The sequence below is a fragment of the Nycticebus coucang genome, chromosome 24 (genome assembly GCF_027406575.1).
Source record: "Nycticebus coucang isolate mNycCou1 chromosome 24, mNycCou1.pri, whole genome shotgun sequence".
Lineage (NCBI taxonomy): Eukaryota > Metazoa > Chordata > Mammalia > Primates > Lorisidae > Nycticebus > Nycticebus coucang.
Window position 1 is genome coordinate 19,241,150 of NC_069803.1, and position 22,518 is coordinate 19,263,667.

The 22,518-nt window shown below is 35.6% G+C and overlaps 1 protein-coding gene across 5 annotated transcripts in view; it reads left to right on the forward strand.

The window, feature by feature from the left end:
- PCM1 (pericentriolar material 1) overlaps positions 1-22,518 on the forward strand; it is a 90,919-nt gene that overhangs the window by 24,494 nt on the left and 43,907 nt on the right. For all 5 annotated transcript variants that reach the window (XM_053578357.1, XM_053578358.1, XM_053578359.1 and 2 more), the window contains 14 exons: positions 1,167-1,344; positions 4,387-4,496; positions 6,658-6,874; positions 9,686-9,887; positions 10,906-11,079; positions 11,578-11,735; positions 11,890-12,122; positions 15,459-15,610; positions 15,760-15,889; positions 17,163-17,303; positions 17,767-17,957; positions 19,492-19,692; positions 21,648-21,867; positions 21,970-22,115. In XM_053578357.1, coding sequence (XP_053434332.1) covers positions 1,167-1,344; positions 4,387-4,496; positions 6,658-6,874; positions 9,686-9,887; positions 10,906-11,079; positions 11,578-11,735; positions 11,890-12,122; positions 15,459-15,610; positions 15,760-15,889; positions 17,163-17,303; positions 17,767-17,957; positions 19,492-19,692; positions 21,648-21,867; positions 21,970-22,115 — 2,453 coding nt within the window. The remainder of the gene's footprint in view (positions 1-1,166; positions 1,345-4,386; positions 4,497-6,657; positions 6,875-9,685; positions 9,888-10,905; positions 11,080-11,577; positions 11,736-11,889; positions 12,123-15,458; positions 15,611-15,759; positions 15,890-17,162; positions 17,304-17,766; positions 17,958-19,491; positions 19,693-21,647; positions 21,868-21,969; positions 22,116-22,518) is intronic.

The window sequence follows — 22,518 nt, forward strand, 5'->3', positions numbered from 1 at the left end:
AATGTATACAACTCCAAAAAAAATTTGTTAGCAATGCACATTTGAAATTGACTAAGTGCAACAAAGGTGAAATGTTTTATATAAAATACTTCACTTTTCAAATAAAAGATTTTTTAAAGGTAAATCAGTGATGAAAAATGCCATTGTGACATACATTTTGTGCATAATTTGGCTTATAATGTATTGTTTCCATGTAGTATTTGAATTTGTCTCTTTGATTTTTTTTTTTTTCTTCTTAGGTTACATTTTGAATAGTTTTAAGAATACATTTAAAATTTTACTTCTTATAATTGGCACCTATTTAATCTCCGCTACTTTTAGACAAAATGATAACCTCTCAGTATTTTGGGGGAATTTGGAAATTTTTATCTTTTTTATGTTGCTAGACTCAGCTGAATGGGCATAATTTAAGAGAAAAAAAAAGTAAGGATGCCTTTGATAACAGATTATAAAAGTTGAAGTTTTGTTAATGTTCCTGGTAATATGATGCAGTTGAGTTAAAACATATATAAGATTATGAAATAAAAAATGTATTTTTAAATTATCTGGTTTTATAATAAATTAGTGGGTTTCTTGTTTTCTGGGTTTTGTTGTTGATGGTTTTTTTGGTTGTTGTTGCTTATTTTATTTATTTTTTTTGCTGCCCAGTGACAAGGGGAAGTTGTTGATGTTTTTAAACATCATTCCTAGGAGTGGGGCATAACATTTCTTAGTCTGACATTGTTCAAGAGACTTTCAGGGTATCAACCCTGCATAACGTGCTCCTACTTTTCTGTAGAGCCGGGATCCCTCATTCTTTCATTCGTGTGTGTGTGTGTGTGTGTGTGTGTGTGTGTGTGTGTGTGTGTGTGTCTGTGTCCCTTTTTGCCCTCTTGGCCTTCCTGTCTTTTGTTTGTATGCATTTTTCCTATTCTTTTGTTAATTCCTCTTCATGCTAAGGCACTCTTTGAGGTATTATACTTGTGAAGTTACTTAACTCTTAACCTGGCAGGTTATCTGTGTGTCATCATTCTCTTACTCTTTTTCTTCAAATCTGTTAAGATTATATCAAGGGTTGTATATTTAATACTAATTTATTGTCTGTATATATACTTTGCCATTGATAGTTGAAATAGCAACATGGAGTTTAATATTCAGATATAAGTAGTGTTGGTCTTATTTTCTAGGCCAGAGATCCTCAGCAAGAGCCTGTGGAAGAGATAGAAAATCTGAAGAAGCAGCATGATTTATTAAAAAGGATGTTACAGCAGCAGGAGCAGCTGAGAGCTCTGCAGGGACGACAAGCTGCTCTTCTAGCTTTGCAGCATAAAGCAGAGCAAGCTATTGCTGTGATGGATGATTCCGGTATGCCACAGTCTTAAGAGTGTTGTTTTTATAAGCAAGGCTCAATAAATCATTGTATTGCTAGGTGGATGCTGATCATTACATGATCAGATCTTGATTATTGACTAGTTTAGAAACCTACATACGAGGCTTACCCTGTCCTGTGCTTTTCTCTGGTTATGCAGAAAGGGTTGAAGGGACAACTGGCCATCGTATAGTACCGTGCAGACAGCCAGCTCGCTCTCCTTTTCATCAGAGAGTACCCTTAAGAGGTAAAAGAAACAGGCTGTAGTTCTGTTTTTATACCTCAGACTAATAGGGCTCTTGATGCTTTTGTTTCCATTTTTTTGTATTCATTTAGGATTGTTGTTCTTTGCTTGCCTCCTAAGGAAGAGTTACAACCATAAGTAAGGCAGTGAATAAATTTATAGAGCATTTTTAGCATCCAAAGTTAGTAGTTGTTATTTCAGTTAGGTATCCAATTATATAGGTAGCTGCTTTAAACTATATTTATACTGCTTTAGGAATATGAGGGCTTTTTTTTTTTTTCTTTGAGACAAAGTCTCATTGTGTCACCCTCAGTGGAGTGCAGTGGCATCACAGCTCACAGCAATGTCAAATTCTTGGGCTTAAGCAATTCTCTTATCTCAGCCCCCCAAGTAGCTGGGACTGCAGGCACCTGCTACAACATCTGGCTATTTTTCTCTTGCAGTTGTCAATGTTGCTTAGCTGGCCTGGGCTGGGTTTGAACCTGCCAGCCTTGGTGTATGTGGCTGATGCTGTAACCACTGTGTATGGAAGCCGAGCTGAGGGCATTTTTTTTTTTAAATAAGGAGATAAAATATGACCTTCCTGAGACCTGGAAATGTTCTTTTCTTTCTTCCTCTTTTCCTTCATAGCCGTGCATGATTTAGGTGAAAATTGTATTGAATTCTTCTATAAAACTAATTTTGTAATTTCGTCTCATAACCCTTAGACCTAAGTGTTTTTAATTTCTCATTAAATTAAAAATAAGGTAATTTATTAAAGCTCAGTATGACTAAGTTATGTTTTCTAGTAGTTACCCACAATTCTATTTGAATAATTATCTTCTTTGATCCCTGTTTCTGCCAGTGAATTTAGGTCCTCAGTGAGGTTGCCTTGTTGTTAATGAATTTATTCTGCTGTCCAAACCTAACCTGCTGTCTCAGCTGTCTGATGACTCTTATACCAAATTTACATTTGTAATTTCATAGAGAACTTTATGATGTTCAAGTAGCTTATTCTTTTGCAATAATTATATAGCTATATGCAATGTAGTATATAATAATAAAGATTTCGTTTCCCCTTTTCCCTTGTGAAATTTAAAGTGCCTTTAAGTTTTATATTTAAGAGCTAGATAATTAAAATATTTTAAAATAATAACTAATACTAGTTTGGTTAACCTTTTAAATACGTTTCAAGATTGGAGTATTAGATTTCAAAGACTCCTTTGTTAGTCATATTAATCTCAAATGTTTGCATTTACATCATCTCTGATCATCACAGAATTGTGGGATAGTAGTCAGGCTTTTATTCTATTTTATAGAGAAAGAACTAACACAGTTTTTCATTTGCGTAGGTTTATATAGAATTTTAATAGAATCAAATCTGTTGAATTCTAGGTCAGGGGTCTTTCTGACTATGAACTTTTACAAATAAGCAGATAATTGCTTTTTAAAAAATTATGCTGTTATTAGAACAGGTGTAGAATGAACAAGAGTTTAATTTTAATTTATTTAATATATTGTTTCAGAAAGAATTTTAGTTTACTAATTTAAAAATACATTTGCTCTTATATTTATGGGATTTTTCAGGGTAATACAGATGAATAGCCACATTGTAGTATTTTATCTTCTGGTATATTTAAGGGAAGTAACATCATTATCTGAAGAATATCATTTACCTAGTAAATTGTGCATTAGTTATTTGTACTGTAATTTCTTTCTTTTCATCTCTTTTTTTTTTTATTGTACTGAAGTTTGAAAATTAAATAAATATATAAGGCTTTGCGCTGCAGACAGGATTATTCCCTATTATTATTATTTTTTATTTTATTTTATTTTTTTTTTTAATTTTTTATTTTTTTTTATTGTTGGGGATTCATTGAGGGTACAATAAGCCAGGTTACACAATTTCTTTCTTTTCAACAGAGTTTGTAGTGGGTATGTAGGATTCCATCTAGCCTAGAAATTCTAATTTCTTTGTAGAAGAAACTAAAACAGAAGCAATTTATAACCAGTGTCTCTTTTAGATCCTGGAGAGCTAGAAGGGAGGCTAGGGATGAGGTGATTGGGTAGGAGAACAATTAACTATTTTGAAAATTGTCATCAGAAAACTGCTTTAGGAATATGAGGGCATTTTTTTTTTTAACGTAAGGAAATAAAAACCACAGCCTTTTAGTATGATTTGGATCACAAGTAGCTGCTTCAATAAATTATCTGTTTTAGTGCAGGGTCATCAAACTGTGGCAAACTTTGGCCTACTGCCTAAAAAAGCTTTATGGAATATACCGTGCCCATTTGTTTACATAGTGTCTATGGTTGTTTTGCCCTAAAATGGCAGGGTTGAGTGGTTTTAAAGTGTATTTCCCACGTAGCCTAATATGTTTACTATCTGAACCTTTAAGAATAGTTTGCCAGCCCTTGTACCCTAAAACATTGATTCTATTAGCGATAGAGAAGTTGAAGCCTGTCAGAATAAGCTGTGCTTTTTCGGATTACCACTTTCTTTCTTATTCTCTCAGCCCAGACTGACTGATAGATTTGCTGCACCCCTATTCCTTTGAGTCACAGTTACTAATTAGGATGATAGTACCCTCTTTGCATGTTGGAACAGAAAGGATTAACCACTATACTAGAGTTTTGTGATTGCCTTTTATTTTAGGTTAGATGGCAATTTCTAACCAAGCGATGGGTAGATTTAAGTTTCAAATTAGGTGAGATTTAAAAATTTTTTTTCAAAACTTAGTTTTATTTTCTCAAATTAAAAAAAAAGATCTTTATCTTATTTATATTAGTGAATAGTTGTTAATTTTCTCTGTAGTTGTTGCAGAAACCACAGGTAGCTTATCTGGAGTCAGTATCACATCGGAACTAAATGAAGAACTGAATGATTTAATTCAGCGTTTTCATAATCAGCTTCGTGATTCACAGGTAACTTAATTGTTTCAGTATAGTTGAATTTAAAATCACATTAATTAGAACAGTGGTTTTCAAGCATAAATATCACCTGGCATCATTATTAAGCAATGTAGGTTTCTGATCAGTAGGGTCCCCTACCTCCAAAATTATGACTTATAAATTTGGGGTGGGCTTTTCCCCATGTAATTCAGTGTTGATGGTCCAGGGACTGTATTTTGAGAAACAATTAGAAGAAAGTCTGTTTTGAATGAAGTCATTAGTGAAATTGTCTCTATGTGTGTTACTAGATGACATTCTTTTTCCTTGAAAAGATTGTTAGTCACAACTTTTAAGACTTAGATTTAAATCTATATCCTTATGATATGTACTAACAGTATATATATTTTTTGAGACAGAGTCTAACTATATTGCCCTTGGTAGAGTGCCATGGTGTCACAGCTCACAGCAACCTCAAATTCTTGGGCTTAAAGCGATTCTCTTGCCTCAGTCTCCCAAGTAGCTGGGACTACAGGCGCCTGGTAATTTTTTTGTTGCAGTTGTCATTGTTGTTTAGCTGGCCCGGGCTGGGTTCAAACCTGCCAGCCTTGGTGCATGTGGCCGGCACCATAACCACTGTGCTATGGGCGCCAAGCCAGCTAACAATTTTAAGAAAATTCTTAGGTGTGATTTGAGTGTTCATAAGTGTTATATTTCAATGAACTTTATAAATAATGACATAAATGCAGATTTTCAATATGTGGGTAAGAAAGGGTGAATTAGTACCTCTCCAATAGAAATAAGTATGATAGAAAATGAAGTGTCTGCTGTCTCCTGTTTTTCTTGCTGACCAAGTGAAATATGGTCCAACCATTTTGGAGGAATGTTTAGCAAATTTTTTATAGTGATCCTGCACTGGCCTATTACAAAGAAACTCCCACATGTTTCCGAGGAGGTAAATAGAAGATAATTCGTGGCAGTATTGTGTTAACAGCAAACAATCAGAAACAACCTAAATCTCCAGGAATAGGAAAAAGGATTAATGAATTATAATACACACATAGATTAAAATTTTATATAGCAGTTACAGTAAATGAACCAGAGCTAATGAATGAATAATGCAAGTTTAAAAAGGATATCACTTATTTTATACTTAAAAATATGTAAATAATGTATATTTTCAGTTGATAGGTATTATAAAATAAAAACATGTATGAGAATGGTAGACGTCTAATGCCAGGTTATGGTTGTCTCTGGAGAAGGTAGTGGTGTTGGAGAAGATTACATACAGAACTTTAGCTAAATCTGTAACATTAATGTTTATCTTAAAAGAATTCATGCAAATATGGGAAAATGTTAAAATTTGACTAAGCAGAATGGGTGGTATTCATTATATATTCCCCAAGCCTTAGTGGATTCTTGAAATGTTTCTTTTTCTTTTTTTTTTCTTAAAAGAGGAGCATAGGAGAGAAGTGATAGGAAAAATTTGATAGGCTAAGAAGTTGAAGTTTATATTGGTACTACTTTGTACTAAAAAGATATAAGAAAATGAGATCTTTGAAGGCTTTTTCTGTATTGTATATGCTATTGTTATCGCTTAATTTAGATCAAGTAATGATGCCCAGTGAATTCAAGACCACTGGTTGTATGTGTCTATAAAACCGTATACAGTCAGCTCTCTGTGTCTGTGGGTTCCATATCCATGGATTCAACCAATTGAAGGTTAAACGTACCTTTTGAGGGGAAACCTGATAAAAGTAGCTATATAACAATTTAAAATGCAAATTAAAAAATACGGTATAAAGACTACATACCATTTATATTAAGTATTCTAATATAAGTAGTAGTCTGGAGATGATTCAAAAAGTATATGGGAGGATATGTATAGATTATATACAAATACTGTGCCATTTTGTATGAGGGACTTGGGCTTTTGCTGATTTTGGTATCACAGGGGTCCTAGAAGCAATGCTTCATGGACAACTGGGGGATGACCGTATGCATATGTTATAGTGGTATATCAGAAACAGTATTTAATTTAGGAATGAGAGGGGCATACACTTATACTCATCTGTGCAACCAAGGCAAATATTTCTCTTTTTATGTTTATTTAATATAAATATTTATACATTTAAAAAATGAGAATGCGTCCTGTAATTGCCTTAGTCTTGTCTTATCTTTTTCTTTTTAAAATAAGCCTGCAGCTGTTCCAGATAATAGAAGACAGGCTGAAAGTCTTTCGTTAACTAGGGAGGTTTCCCAGGGCAGGAATCCATCAGTTTCAGAACATTTACCTGATGAGAAAGTCCAACTTTTTAGCAAAATGAGAGTGCTACAGGAAAAGAAGCAAAAAATGGACAGATTGCTTGGAGAACTTCATACGCTTCGAGATCAGCATCTAAATAATTCTTCCTGTAAGTAAATTTGATTCAGCAGTATTGGGTAGAGGATACATAGTCGTCTATTTTAAATTGCACATGAACTTTATGCACATCCTGTATAGTTGCTGTCACCTGATAGTTTAGTAAGTATTTGATGAATGAATGAATATATGATTGCTCAAAAAATTATATTTGTGGGCAGATGAGACTTAAATATGAAAAGTTTTTAAGTATCAAGTTTTATATAATGAAAGTTAAATAGATAAAAATCTGTTTTGTAATTCAGAAAATGGAAAGGATAAAGTTGGACCTTAAAAAATTGGTAGGTTTGGGCGGCGCCTGTGGCTCAAGGAGTAGGGCACCGGTCCCAGATGCCAGAGGTGGTGGGTTCAAACCCAGCCCCGGCCAAAAAAAAAAAAAAAAAAAATTGGTAGGTTTTTGGATCAGGCCCAGTGGGTCATGCCTATAATCCTAGTATTCTGGGAGGCTGAGCCGGATCACCTGAGCTCAGGAGTTCAAGACCAGCCCGAGCAAGTGTGAGACCCCGTGTCCACTCCCAAGTATTGTGGCCCGTGTCCACTCCCAAGTATTGTGGCCGGTGTCTATAGTCCCAGCTACTTGGGAAGCTGAGGGAAGAGATTCACTTGAGCCCAGGGGTTTGAGGTTGCTGTGAGCTGTGATGCCATGGCACTCTACGAAGGGTGACAAAGTGAGACTCTGTCTCAAAATAAATAAGTAAAAGCCCTGAAAGAGAGAGTTTATACAAAAAAGAAAAAGAGATAAACTTACATAGTAGACATAAATTAGTGCAGAAAGTCCACAACTTACAGCTGATTAGACTTGTAATTATTTTTTAAAAATACATAAATAATCATTTGAGGTAGCAGTGACTATAGAAACAATTTTTTCTGCTCCATAGATGTTATGCTCTGTCTTAATCAGACCTAGTCTGTTGTCTTTAATTACTGTCTTACTGCCTTCTCAAGCCTGTCACTCATCCAAATAGTAATAGGGGTTCAAGCTTTGGAAATTGGAGCCAGTAGGGGCAATTCTGACTGGGTGTCATTCTACATACAGCATTCTAGCCATTGTCTTGTTAAAGAAAGGACAGGTGTAAAAGCATCATCTCTGGAATCCTTGTTTCTTATTCTCCACTCATCATCTTCTCTGCCTCCTCTAAAAGAACGTTACTGTTCCTTTCATATACTCCTTGCTTTTCCCTGACTTCTGCTAGTCTCCTAGAATCTCAATCCTTATCCTTTACAAAGAGATGGACACAAAAACTTAAAATTCAAAGGTCGTGCTTCAGGCTTTGTGACAGTTTTGCACACAGGAAGAAAGTAACACTCTGCCTGCTGATGACTCCTGAAGGTCATTTTTTTCTCACCAGGAAACAGTGGTAGAGCAGTAGCACAACATAGAATGGTTAAGGAATAGAGTGAGAAGGGACTGCTGGAAACCAGCTGTTATTGGGGCATTAAAGTGAATGACAAATAATTGTCATCCTTGTGAGGAAGATGCTGACAAATGACAACAGCTTTGAAATGGTAGGAGATAGAGCAGTGCGAAGATTCTTAATCTTTATTCATTGCCCTTGACGGCATAAGGTATCTTTGAGGGTAAGAGAAATTAAGTAGAAAAGGAATTAAAATTTAGTCAAGGACTAGATGATTTGCCATCATTTAATTAGCAGATTTTATTGCTATTTAGTAGTTCATGATGTGGATGTGGCACAGTCACTTTAACACTTTTGCTTTGTCTTCTGGAGCAGGAAGACTTCCTTTTTGGTGTAATTCTATCTTAAGAATGGTGTAGGGTTCATCACCTAAGGCTGCTCTATGAGCATTAGAGATTGGGTATTGCACAGTTACGCACAATTGCCCCATTTAACTTAATCTAGAGCCAAGTTATCAGAGTACTCCTGTAGTTACTTTTCTTTCTTTTTTTTTATTTTTTTGAGACAGAGCCTCAAGCCGTCACCTAGGTAGAGTGCTGTGGCATCACAGCTCACAGCAACCTCTTAATTCCTGGGCTCAAGCGATTCTCCTGCCTCCGCCTTCCAAGTAGCTGGGACTACTGGCGCCCGCCACAACGCCTGTCTATTTTTTGGTTGCAGCCATCATTGTTGTTTGGCGGGCTCGGGCTGGATTTGAACCCTCCAGCTCAGATATATGTGGCTGGCTCCTTAGCTGCTTGAGCCATAGGTGCTGAGCCTCTAGTTACTTTTCCAAGGTAGAATTTTTTTCTATTTTTTCAGACAGAGTCTCACTTTGTTACCCTCAGTAGAGTGCTGTGGCGTCATAGCTCACAGCAACCTCAAACTCTCTTAGACTTAAGCAGTTCTCTTGCCTCAGCCTCCCAAGTAGCTGGGACTACCGGTACAACACCTGGCTATTTTTATTTTTTGTAGTTATTTTTTGTAGTTGTCATTGTTGCTTGGCAGGCCTGGGTCTGGTTCAAACCCCCAAGCCCCAGTGTTTGTGGCTGGTGCCCTAGCTGTTGAGCTATAGGCACCGAGCCTCCAAAGTAGAATTTCATAATTTTTACCTTGTCTTTTTCTTTCCTTTCTGTTTTAACCCAGTGACTATAATGTAAAAATGGTAGACTCTTCTGGAAAAAAGAAGTAGAAATATGTCCTGTGTGCATTTTGATGTGTTCAGTTGTGGATTATACTAATAAACAAGTGGCCTGCATTTATTCATCCTGATGTTTCTAAAATTTAAATATGCAGAAATTAAGATATTAATGATTTTTGTCTTCTATTTTTCTATAAGCAAACTGAATAAATGTTGCTTGATGTGATGTTTGTTTATGGTAACTGGTAGTTTTTTTCTTGTTTTGTAGTTGTGCCTCCTTCAGCCCCTCCACATAGGAGTGTGGATCAGAGAAGTACAAGTTCAGCTCCCTCTGCTCCTGTAGGCTTGGCATCTGCTGTCAGTGGAGAATCTAATAGCCTCACATCATCTATTCCTTATCCTGCTGCTTCTCTGGTCTCTCAGAATGAGAATGAAAATGAAGGCCATCTAAATCCAACTGAAAAACTCCAGTAAAACTTTTTTTATAATCATTGTTTATATAGATTCGAGTTAAATAAATAATAGGGATAAATTCTGGGGTTTTTTTCTTTGGTTATGTTGAAAATTCTGGCAAACTTGGATTTATATACAAACAAAACATTTTTAAGTGGCAAGGTAGAAGTGTGTATGTTTTAGGTGCATTATTTGAGTTGTCTAAGGGAAATGTGACATTATAACAGGCAATTTCTGATATTACATTCTTGTTTTTCAACTAAAGGATCAGAAATAGGACTACAGTTAAAATATGTCTATATTCAAATGGTTTAGAGACCAGGCTGTAGGGCTAGTCCTAAAATTGTTAGCATACCGTACTGTGTCACTGTGGACAAATAATTTACCTTTACTACTCCTGTCTTTCTTCATCTTCAAAATAGGATAATAATACATTTGTACACAATAAGTGTGTTTTAAGGATTAAAAAAATTTAACAAACTTGGGCAGCGCCTGTGGCTCAAGGAGTAGGGTGTCAGCCCCATATACTGGAGGTTGTAGGTTCAAACCTGGCCCTGGCCAAAAACTGCAAAAAAAAAAAAAAAACTTAACAAACTTATTTGTTTTTTCTGGTAAACATATTTTATACTATACATTTTTCATGAGTAGACAGATTAAGACCCTTCATTAATGCTTAATAATGTCTACATACCTGATTTGCCTGAGAGGTCGTATTTAAATTGAATAATAACTTCACACTTTTGATACTTAAGAAACCTGGAAAGAGTTTTTTGCTGTTAACATTTATACCTGATGTAAGTGAACGGTTAAATCGAAATTAGTTTTCTTAAGCTTTTGTCCTTAACACAACATAAGAAAATAATGTGGTGAGATTTTGAGTAAGCCATACTTGACATTAAACTCATAACTTTATAGTAACACCCCTAAATAATTGACTAGCTCTAAATCTTGTTTATGTTGGCTGCTATTTTAGGAAAGTAATGTATGCTTTATTTTGCCATAGTGGATCTTAATATACATTTTTTTGTTTACCAGGAAGTTAAATGAAGTTCGAAAGAGATTGAATGAGTTAAGAGAATTAGTTCATTATTATGAACAAACATCAGATATGATGACAGATGCTGTAAATGAAAACACGAAAGATGAAGAAACTGAAGAGTCAGAATATGATTCTGAGCATGAAAATTGTGAACCTGTTACTAACATACGGTAATGTTTTTCCCACATATTTATCCTAACTTAATACTTTCAATGTGGGAAAAAAAAAATAGCTCATTAGAGTGTTTACTATTTTTTTTTCCTTGTATTTTCTCTCGTAAGTCTACTTTTTTGGTCAGAATATTCATCCTTGCTCCATAAAGAAAGACAAATAGGGAAGTACTAAGTAGAGTAGGTTAGTGTATTTGTTGGTTATTAGATCAAATTCAAGTAAATCTTAAGAAGCACCTAAATTAGAATTTATTCTATCTATTTTTAGGTTTTTTATTCAAAAACAAAAATTTTTGATATTTCAGATGTTTTCCTTCTTAAATTTCCATCCAAATGATACATATGTAGAAGTTAATAAAAAGTAGGAGCTGATTATTCAGAGTTTGAATTGAAATGGAATAGTGTTCTTAGTTCGGAATTATTTATCAGCAATTCTAAAATTTTGATATATATTCTTTTTGTACCTTAAATAACTTCAGACTGTTTTCTTTCTTCTAGAAATCCACAAGTAGCTGCCACCTGGAATGAAGTAAATAGTAATAGCAGTGCACAGTGTGCTTCTAATAATAGAGATGGGAGATCAGTTAATTCTAATTGTGAAATTAACAACAGATCTGCTGCCAATATAAGGACTCTAAACATGCCTCCTCCTTTAGGTATGATTGAATATATTCACAGATACTTTTGCCATATTATTATTGTATTCTTTTGCCATATTATTCTTTCACTAGTATTCTTAAATTTGTAAACTACCAGTGATTTTTTTTTTTTTTTACTACTAGTGATTTTTATTCTACATGTTTTCAACAGATTGTTGCTATAATAGAGAAGAACAAGGGATTCCTGTTGCACAAGGGGAAGATGATGAGGAAGAGGAGGACGAGGCAGAAGAGGAAGGAGTTAGTGGAGCTTCATTATCTAGTCACAGGAGCAGTCTGGTTGATGAGGCTCCAGAAGATGCTGAATTTGAACAAAAGATCAATAGACTTATGGCTGCAAAACAGAAGCTTAGACAGTTGCAAGATCTTGTTGCCATGGTACAGGTAAATATTGATTGGTTTTTAAAAAAAATTTGTAAAATAGTACAGTCTTAACTTATAAAGTAAAATTTGTGGTCTGATAATCATGTTGATATAATTCAACTGGTACAAATTTATTATATACCAGCTTTAAATGCTTAGCACTATATGTGCTGTAATCAGATTAGCAAATTTTTTCTATTAAGAGTGAATTAATAAATTTTAGGTTTTGTGGGCCATGTGTTCTCTGTTGTCACGTCTCAGTACAAGAGCAGCCGTAGATAATATGTCAACAAGTGAGCAGGACTTTGTGCCCCTGTAGCTTTATTTACAAAAATGAGGGGTTATTTTGTTTTTGTGTATAGGTGTATTTTTTTGTTTTGTTTTTGCTAATGACTCTGGCCTTATGTAGAACTTGTAATATCTCAGTGAAGTAGGTATTAAACAGATTAAAGAGGTGTTAATTGGTGGCGCCTGTAGCTCAGTCGGCAGGGCACCGACCCCATACACCTATGGCCTGGCTTGGGCCTGCTAAGCAACAAGGACAACTGCAACCAAAAAATAGCTGGGCGTTGTGGCGGACACCTGTAGTCCTAGCTACTTGGGAGGCTGAGGCAAGAGAATCGCTTAAGCCTAAGAGTTTGAGATTGCTGTGAGCTGTGATATCATGGCACTCTACCCAGGGCAACAGCTTGAGACTCTGTCTCAAAAAAAAGAAAAAAAACGTATTAATTGCCCAAGATTATAGGACTTAACCAGCCAGAATTCAGACTGCCTGATACCACCACCTGAGGTCTTAACCCACTTAATGCAAAAGAAAAATCATATGCTGTCTAATTCAGTAAAGTCAAACAAGTATAGTTAGAACTATAAAAAGCAACTTATACGTATAAATATGGAATTACATAGCTATTAATGCTTCTGTACTATATTAACTAATGTGGGCCAAAGACTGACTTAGCTTTTTGTAGTTTACTAAACTATATATAATCTGTCTAGAGCAACAAAAATGATTTAACTTTTTTTTTCTCTCTCTTTAAAATAGGTTATTTATTTACTTTTTATTTCAATAGACTTAGGGGGTACGATTTTTTTTTTTGTTACATGGATGAATTATACAATGCTGATCAGGGCTTTTAGCATACCCAACATGAGGATAGTTATACATTCTACATGATAGGTAATTGTTTATGCCTTTCCTGACTCCCTCCCCTGCTTTTAGTTCTCAATGTCCATAGCCCTACTTTGTGACCGACCATACACACCCATTGTTTAGCTCCTGCTTCTAACGTGAAAACATGTGACATTTGTTACTCCATTCCTGAGACACCTCAGGTTACTGGTCTCCAGTTCCAAAAAGTGATTTAACTTTTAAAATCATTTTTTGTTTTTTTCTATTATATATTCTTAGCCTTTGATGTAAGTACTATGGAAATATTTTAGAGATGCTTTTTAACCATTGAAATTTCTACAGTTATTGGAAACCCAAAACTTAATAATGTTTATGATATGTTTTCATTAAAATTTGTTTAGCTTATTTTAGGTTGAAAAACATCATATATTTAGGTATAAAACATTAAAATTTACCACATTTATAAACGTATGTAAAATGGTTTTTATTGTGAATGAAGAACTCAAGTTTTATTCACGACTTCTTTGGAAATGCTACCTAATTTGAATTACTCAAGTAAAAGATGAATGTTCTCTTACTGTTCAGAAAAGTGCACACTGTATTTTGCTGTGTATAATGTGCTCTCTTATACAATGCACACCCACATTTTTGGCCCAAACCTTCAGGGAAATGCCTCTAGAGAAAGTGGCCAGCTCTTGGCCAAGAGGAACATATCTGGGAAGGGCTAATGCTCCTCTGGTAAATGTGTAGATTACACTGTCCTCCTGCAACATTTTTTGTGAAGGCTGCCCCTTCTCTCCCTCCTGGGAGTCTTTCCCTCTCCACCACAGTGGGGTGTGGCCAAGATAGCCTCGTGGGTGGCCAGCAGCGTGGGAGCTTCTGAGGCTGCTCAGCCCACAGGCATCCAGGCAGGTCCCTGGGGCCTGTGTGGGGATCCCAGTTCCTTCCATGTGGCTGGGTCTTGGCCTTCACCGTGCATGGCTGTGGCTTGCCTTGCCAGATCCACCTTGCCAGACCCACCACCACCCTCTCCCATGATTTGGGGGGGTCAGTGGAGGCTCCTTTGGCCCACTCCCACTAGTTCCCAGATCCTCCCAGACTGGAATCCCATAAGCCCAGGCAGGAGCGTGTGGTGGCCTTGGGAGGCCTGCTGGGCTCCCCTGCTCCTGAGTTGCACTACCCATATATAATGCACATCCTTATTTTCTCTCAAAAATTTGGGTCAAAAGTGAACATCATACATGGCAAAATATAGTATTACCAGTAAACTTCCCGTTGACTTCCATTTATAATCCCATTTTACACAGGTTATAAATTTTATTCGATAGATGTTTTCTGTGCACTTAAATGTATATTATATGCACCTATTTAAGAAAAAGTACGCGAAGTTTCATATTTCTTTGTGCTTTTACAAATTATATAATAAACTTAAATACTGTCTTACAGCTCGCCTTTTTTCCCTATTCCAAAATGTCTTGGAGAACTTTTAATGTTAGTATGTATAGTGGTATATAATTATATAGATAAATAATTTTGAAATACAGATTATAATACAGATAATAGTTATGAAATATACGTGATAATTGCATGCATATATATATAGTACATACAGTTCTTTTATGCTACAGCATAGTTTTCTGTAGAACCACAATGGACCTTAATTTAGTTAATCTAGCATCTAGTTGATGTATATTTTTGTGGTTTCCAGTCTTTCAGTATTTAATACTCCCACAAATATTTTTGCACAAGCCTCAATGCATTTGTGTTTTTCAATAATTGATAATAAAGAAATAAAATTTCTTAATAAAACTATGTTAGAGTTCACGTGCATTTTAATTTTAATGGACACTGTTTAATTACTCTCCAGAATAGCTATTATTTAATATTCTAAATGGGGGTGTATGAGAGAACCCATTTCTCTGTACCATTGATTATATTTTATTACATTGGTATAATATGACTTATTTAGCCATTCTGGGTATTGTCTTTTTCCATATTTTCCCTGTTATAAGAAGAGTTATTGAGAGGAAAAGGTTGCAAAAACATGCATGCAAACACACGTATAAATACATGTATGTAGAACACACATGTGATCATGTATACAAACATTTACTGCTTTAATTTTTTTATGTTGTATAAATTTTTCAGACTAGTGGTATTTACTAAGGCATGAATTAGATAATGTCTTTAGGTATCAAGATTATTTTAACATTATGATGCTGTTTTAGGATGATGATACAACTGAAGGAGTTATATCTACCAATACTTCAAATTTGGATGATTTCTACCCAGCAGAAGAAGATACCAAACACAATTCCAATAATACTAGAGGAAATGCCAGTAAAACACAGAAGGATGCTGGAGTAAATGAAAAGACAAGGTATGCTCAGCATTTGGCCTTCATTTAATAAAAGTTCAGTGCTTGTTGTAGAGAAGGTATGTACTCAGGTAGGTAATGTATTATGTTGTGCTTAGTACGGTCATCAGATTTTATTAGTGTCTCTAAATATAATATCAACTTAATTCTAGAGAGAAATTTTATGAAGCTAAACTACAGCAGCAACAGAAAGAGCTAAAACAATTACAGGAAGAAAGAAAGAAACTGATTGAAATTCAAGAGAAAATTCAAGCATTGCAAAAGGCATGTCCTGATCTACAGGTAATTATGAAATTACTTTCTTCGCATTTGTCTGAAAAAAGGTATTTAAAACCTAATGTCAGGCTTGGCACCTATAGCTTAAGCGGCTAGTGTGCCAGCCACATACACTGGAGGTGGTAGGTTTGAACTCAGCCTGGGCCTGCCAAACAACAATGACAACTACAACCAAAAAATAGCTGGGCGTTGTGGCGGGCGCCTGTAGTCCCAGCTACTCGGGAGGCTGAGGCAAGAGAATCACTTAAGCCCAAAAGTTTGAGGTTGCTGTGAGCTGTGATGCCATGCTCCCAGGGCAACATAGTGAGACTCTGTTTCCCTTCCGCCCCCCGGCCCTCTCCCCCCAAAAAAACAAGTACAACCCTAATGTCAGCTGAAAGTATTCTTTTTCTGGTGCTCAAGTGATAGATGTGTATCTATTAATTTTGTGATTAATGAAATGGATAAATAGACGGGAGTTGGGGATATACATTTACAATATGTAAGATGGCACATAGGAATTGACTGTGATTATTTCCATTCTTTTACTTAAATTGGGCTAGGTAGCTATAGATTTAGAACATAAGTACTCATAACTATATACGTATATTGTATTAAAATATTCTGCTTTGAATGTTGCAATTACAGATCAGCATGTCAATCTTTTACTGGCCTTAAATTACATAATAAAGGTTTTAAGCCAGTGTGAGTTATGTATGTAATTATATATAGTTTGAATATTCGATATATAGACACTTTTCCTTATTCAGTAATACCCTAATACATGGGTCTTTGAGAGTGAACAGAGAATCTTTGACCATTTATCAGATAACAGATAACAGGAAGAGAATAACAGTTCTTTTTGGTATTTTCTTAGATAGATAGATATTGGTTAACTTTATCTTCAGTTAGATTTTGTTTTCAAAGAAAGAAACACATCGATGTTGTGTGTTTCTAATTTTACCGTCCATTTTCTAGATTCTAACCTTTCCTGCTTTGTTTCTCCTTATCCCCAATCTAAATAATAGAGGAATTTGTGTTTAGTATAAAAAATTTTTGATAATGATATTTTATCCCTATTGTCCTTATTTTTCTGAGACTTACTGTTATCAACTTTAGCCTGTGTTTTCATCTTTGCTTTTTTATGTCAGGTTATCTTTGTACGGTGATGGCAGTTGGGGTCTAGTTATAACAGATTAAATGCAGCACTAGAGCCCTCAAGAAGTAAAATGAGTACTTTTATGAAATTAATATAGTTGCTTTAATTCCTCATAATAGTTTCTTATCAATTCTTTTTTAGCTGTCAGCCACTAGTGTGGATAATTGTCCCACAAAAAAATATGTGCCAGCTATTACTTCAACTCCAACTGTTAATGAAAATGAGACTAGTACAAGCAAGTCTGTTTTTGAGCCTGAAGATTCTTCAGTAGTGGATAACGAGGTATTGTAAATTGTACTGTTTTTCCTGAATTGGTCTTAAGACACTTCTTAAAAAGGGAAACTGAGTATCTGTAAAATATGTTTTTAAATGGTAGTCTGTATTGTATCGTTTTGTTGGGGAAGGAAACTGATTTTTTCTAAAAAATGTTGGGATCTTTCAAAATATTTGTGCTCTTTATTAGTAAACTTTGGCAGAATTATATTTAAGGGGGTGGTTGCAGCAAATAGTAATCACTTTGGTTAGAAAGTGAAAGGCATGTGATTTGTAGAAAATATCACAACTTTTTCTAAATTGTTTTTATTAAGAATTAAAGATTGCCTATTTTTTCTTACTGATTACCAAAATATTATATTACATGGGTAAAAAAGATAGGAGTAGAAAGTTTTGTTGATATTGACAATATTATTAGCCCATTATTCTCTAAGGCGACAACAAATCCAATATTTACTTGACTAATTTTTAGTTATGGTCAGAAATGAGAAGGCATGAAATGTTAAGGGAAGAGCTACGTCAGAGAAGAAAGCAACTGGAAGCTCTAATGGCTGAACATCAGAGAAGGCAAGGTCTAGCTGAAACTGCATCTCCAGTGGCTGTGTCATTGAGAAGCAATGGATCTGAGAACCTGTGTACTCCTCAACAAAGTAGAACAGAAAAGTAAGAGAGCTGTATAAATCACTTCATTTTTTAATGTCACCTACCTGTGACCTATAAGCTAGGCAGCCTCATTTCCCTTTATACCATGGCACAGATCTGCTTTTTCAGTGAGGCTAACTATCACTTTTGTGACTTAAATTAACTGAATCTAGCTACTTTCTGTCCAGACTTCTCCTAGCATCATTTGTTTTAAATTACTATGGCACTCAATCAGACAGGTGATACAGATTCCCTTCGATGTATAAACCTTAAATTGAACATACATCTTCATAAGGTTCCTAAGGATCCTAAAACATATAAAAATTTAGTTTTCAGCATTTAAGTTGAAATTTCCATATTAGAATATTTCTGTAAGATCAGTTCATGACTTATTTATATAGTAGTATTCAATGTAAATTTTAAAATTCAGATATATTTACGGTCTTACCTTTTGGCAAGGAACATCGCAACGAGCCTCACTTTCTTAGAAGAACTTTTCTACTGAGCACAGCACTGTGTCTTGTGCCTTTAATCTCAGTGACTCAGGACTCTGAGGTGGGAAGATTGATTGAAGTCAGGAGTTTGAGACTAGCCTGGGCAATATAGCAAGACTCTATCTCTTAAAAAAAATAAAATAAAAATTTGTTGGGTGTGCTTGTGGTCCCAGCTCCTCTTCTTTCTACTTTTACCAAATCCCTTTATTGGGGATCCCTTCCTTCATCCCTTAATGTTTCCATGACTCTGACTGAACACTAGGTTGTTTTTCCTTCTCACCTTTAACATTCACCCCACCTGTATAGATTTATTTATTTATGTACATTCAACTCCACTTCTGGTTAGGAATTCCAATACTATGTTGAATAGAAGTGGGAGGGTGGGCATCTTTGTCTTGTTCCTGGTATTAAACGAAAAGCTTTCAACTTTTCATCATTGAGTATGATGTTAGCTGTGACTCTGTCATGTATGGTCCTCATTGTGTTGAGGTACATTCCTTCTATACTTGATTTGTTGAGAGTTTTTATAATGAAGCAGTGTTGAAAGTCACACTTCTCTCCCATGTTCTACACTAAATTAACTCCCTCATGGACATTTCCCCTGGGATGTCTGACAAGCACTCCATAACCAGCTTCTTTCACAATGAGCCCATATTTCTCTTGATTGAACATGTTCTTATTCTCCCTCTACCTTTATCTTTAAAAAAAAAAGTAAAAATTGGTTGGGGTGCCTGTGGTCCCAGCTACTCAGGAGGCTGAGGAAGGAGGATCCCTTCAACATCGGAGTTTGAGGCTGCAATGAGGTATGATCATGCCACTTGCTTGTGACAGAGCAAGACCTCATCTCTTTTAAAAAAAGAACTTTCTATTTTGTGGAAGGCAAAGTAAATATATTTTACATAACAGCAATAGAGAATCACCCATCTCATATAGTTTATGAGTAAATGAAATTTTACGTATGGACATGTGTATGTGTATGTTTGAAACAATGTCTGCCACATAGTAGATGGCTTTATATTTAGCTTATCTCCACAATGATACTTATGTTTTTTACTTACCAGAACAATGGCAACTTGGGGAGGTTCTACCCAGTGTGCACTAGATGAGGAAGGAGATGAAGATGGTTACCTCTCTGAAGGAATTGTTCGGACAGATGAAGAGGAGGAAGAAGAACAAGATGCCAGTTCCAATGATAACTTTTCTACATATCCTTCTAACAGCGTGACTCATAACTCCTATAATGTGAAGGAAGCTAAAAATAGGTTAGTTTCGGTGTTTCAATTTTTTGCTTGATTTAGAATCTCAAGTCTTTCTGAGTAACACCAAGTAATTTGGTAGTTCTCCAGACCAACTTGGTGTTCTATAATTCATTTCAATAATAACACTACTCGAGTTAGTGCAGACTCTACAGGTTTAAGGGCACAAAACCGGCCTTATTTCAGATTCCAGTTTAAAGTAACTGATTTCCAGCGTACCCACACTTCTGTGCAACTTAGCTGCAAATTTGGGAGTTCATTGGGCACTTAGTTTTAGGTTTGATAATTCACTAGAACAACTGACAAAACTTAGGAAAACACTTCCTTTGTTTACCAATGATAAAGGATCCACCTTATGGACAACCAAAGGACAACCATGTATTAGGAAAATGCATGAGGTGGGGAGGTAAGTAGAGCTCTGTCCCTCTGTGGTGTACCACTCTCCCAGCGCTCGGATGTATTCACCACTATTGAGAGCTTTGAACTCCATTAGTTTGAGCTGTCATTGCATAGGCATGATTGACTAAGTCATTGGCCACTGTTGGTTGAATGTAGTCTGTGGCCCCTCTCTCCTCCCTGGAGGTCAGGGGAAGTGGGTCTGATGATCTAATTCCTTTTTCTGGTGATCACCACCTCCCTCCCATTATGAAGCTATCTAAGGTCCTCTAAGAGTCACTTCATTAGCGTAAACTGAGGTCCAATTGAAAGGGGCTTGTTATAACAAAAGACACTACCACTCAGGAAATTCTAAGGGTTTTAGGAATTCTTTGTCAGGAACCAGGGACAAAAATCCAGATATATATTTACTATCTGACTAACACTAAGTAATTCGGTAGTACATAAATTTTCACTCAGACCTCAGTTTATGCCAATGAAGTAATCAGCTAGGCTGGATCAAGATTCATAAGCTTTCATCTTTATTTTGTTTTTGGGAATTAAGCGTAATTGACACATTGTACGTAGTGAAAAAGGTCTGTCAGCAAAGGTATTGATTCCATTGTTACTTATAGCAGTGAAAAATATTTTCATTAGTAAAAGATGGTAAAGTAGCTATAATAGTCTCAATTGATGTAATGTTATGAATGGAAAAAATGCTTGTTATATAATATTTTCATTTTGTAGAATACATAATTATTTGGATATTTTTATATAAATACATAAATGAAAAAGACAGGAAAGTAATTAAAAATGATAATTGTACTAGGATAAAAATCTAGAATTTTCCCTTTCTCTGTTTTTCATACCTTATAAGTTCTTTGAGGTTTTTTTTTTTTTTTTTGAGACAGTCTTACTGTGTTGCCCTTGGTATAGAGTGTGGTGGCGTTACAGCTCACAGTAACCTCAAACTCTTGGGCTTAAGCGATTCTCTTGCCTCAGCCTCCCAAGTAGCTGGGACTACAGGTGCCAGCCAGAATGCCCAGCTATTTTTTTTTTTTTTTATTGTAGTTGTCATTGTTCGTCAGGCCGGGGCAAGGTTTGAACCTGCCAGCCCCCTTGTATGTGATTAGTGTATGTGGCTGGTGCCCTAGCCGCTGAGCTGTGGGCACAGAGCCAAGTCCTTTGAACTTAAAAGAGAATATTGAAGCCCCAGGCAGTGGCTCATACCTGTAATCTCAGCACTGTGGAGAGGCCTAGAGTTTGAGGTTAACCTGGGCAAATTAGTGAGATCCCCATCTGTGCAAAAAAAAAAAAAAAAAAAAATTAGGTAGTCATGGTGACTCATGCTACACAGCTACTTGGGAGGCTAAGGTAGGAGGATTGCCTGAGGTTATAGTGATAACCTATTGGTTATAGGTTATATGATGTCACTGTACACTAGCTGGGACAACAGAGGGAGATCCCATTTCTTTAAAAAAAGAAAAGAATAATGGTCCATAGACCAACATATCAGGGCTTAATTGCCATATTTAAAAAGTCAAATTGTTACATATGATAACTTAATGCTTTAAATCTTCTGTTAGGTGGAAGAACAATCGCCATTTTTCAACAGATGAAAATTATCGTCCTTTAGCTAAGACAAGGCAACAGAACATCAGCATGCAGCGGCAAGAAAACCTTCGCTGGATGTCAGAGCTCTCTTACGTAGAAGAGAGAGAACAATGGCAAGAACAAATCAGTCAGCTAAGGAAGCAGCTGGATTTCAGTGTCAATATTTGTCAGACTTTGATGCAAGACCAGCAGGTAAAATTTAGTATGAAAATAAATGTTTCTTTTATCTTCGTTACTTTTGAAGCAATACAAATTTTTCTCAAGTTGTAACTATTAAAAATTTTCTTTTCATAGACTCTGTCTTGTCTTCTACAAACTCTTCTCACGGGTCCTTACAGTGTAATGCCCAGTAATGTAGCGTCTCCTCAAGTGCACCTTATCATGCACCAGTTGAACCAGTGCTATACTCAGCTCACATGGCAACAGAATAACGTTCAGAGGTAATCTCTTCCTTACAGGGATTGAGCCTGTACAGTAAAAGCTACACTTGAGGGAAGGTTTTATAGTTATCTTCTGGGACAAAAGGGCATCAACCAAATCGCATATTTGGATATTCTCTATTACCTGAGAATTTTATAAGCAGTGATTTGCTTAATTTTTCTTTTTATTTAATATTGTGAACTTTTGCTTGTTAAAAGTTTGTATTATTATACACTTATAGTGGGTGAATTGTATGGTGTGTAAATTATACACAATAAAGCTGTTGACAAGCAAAAAATTGAGTTTCTTACAGTTATAGCAGCTTTCTGGCAGAAGTGCTAAGTTTAGTTCTCGTTCCACAGGCTGGGTTATTGAAATAAGCGTATAGAGCAAGCAGGGATTACAGTGTCAGAGTAAGTCTGT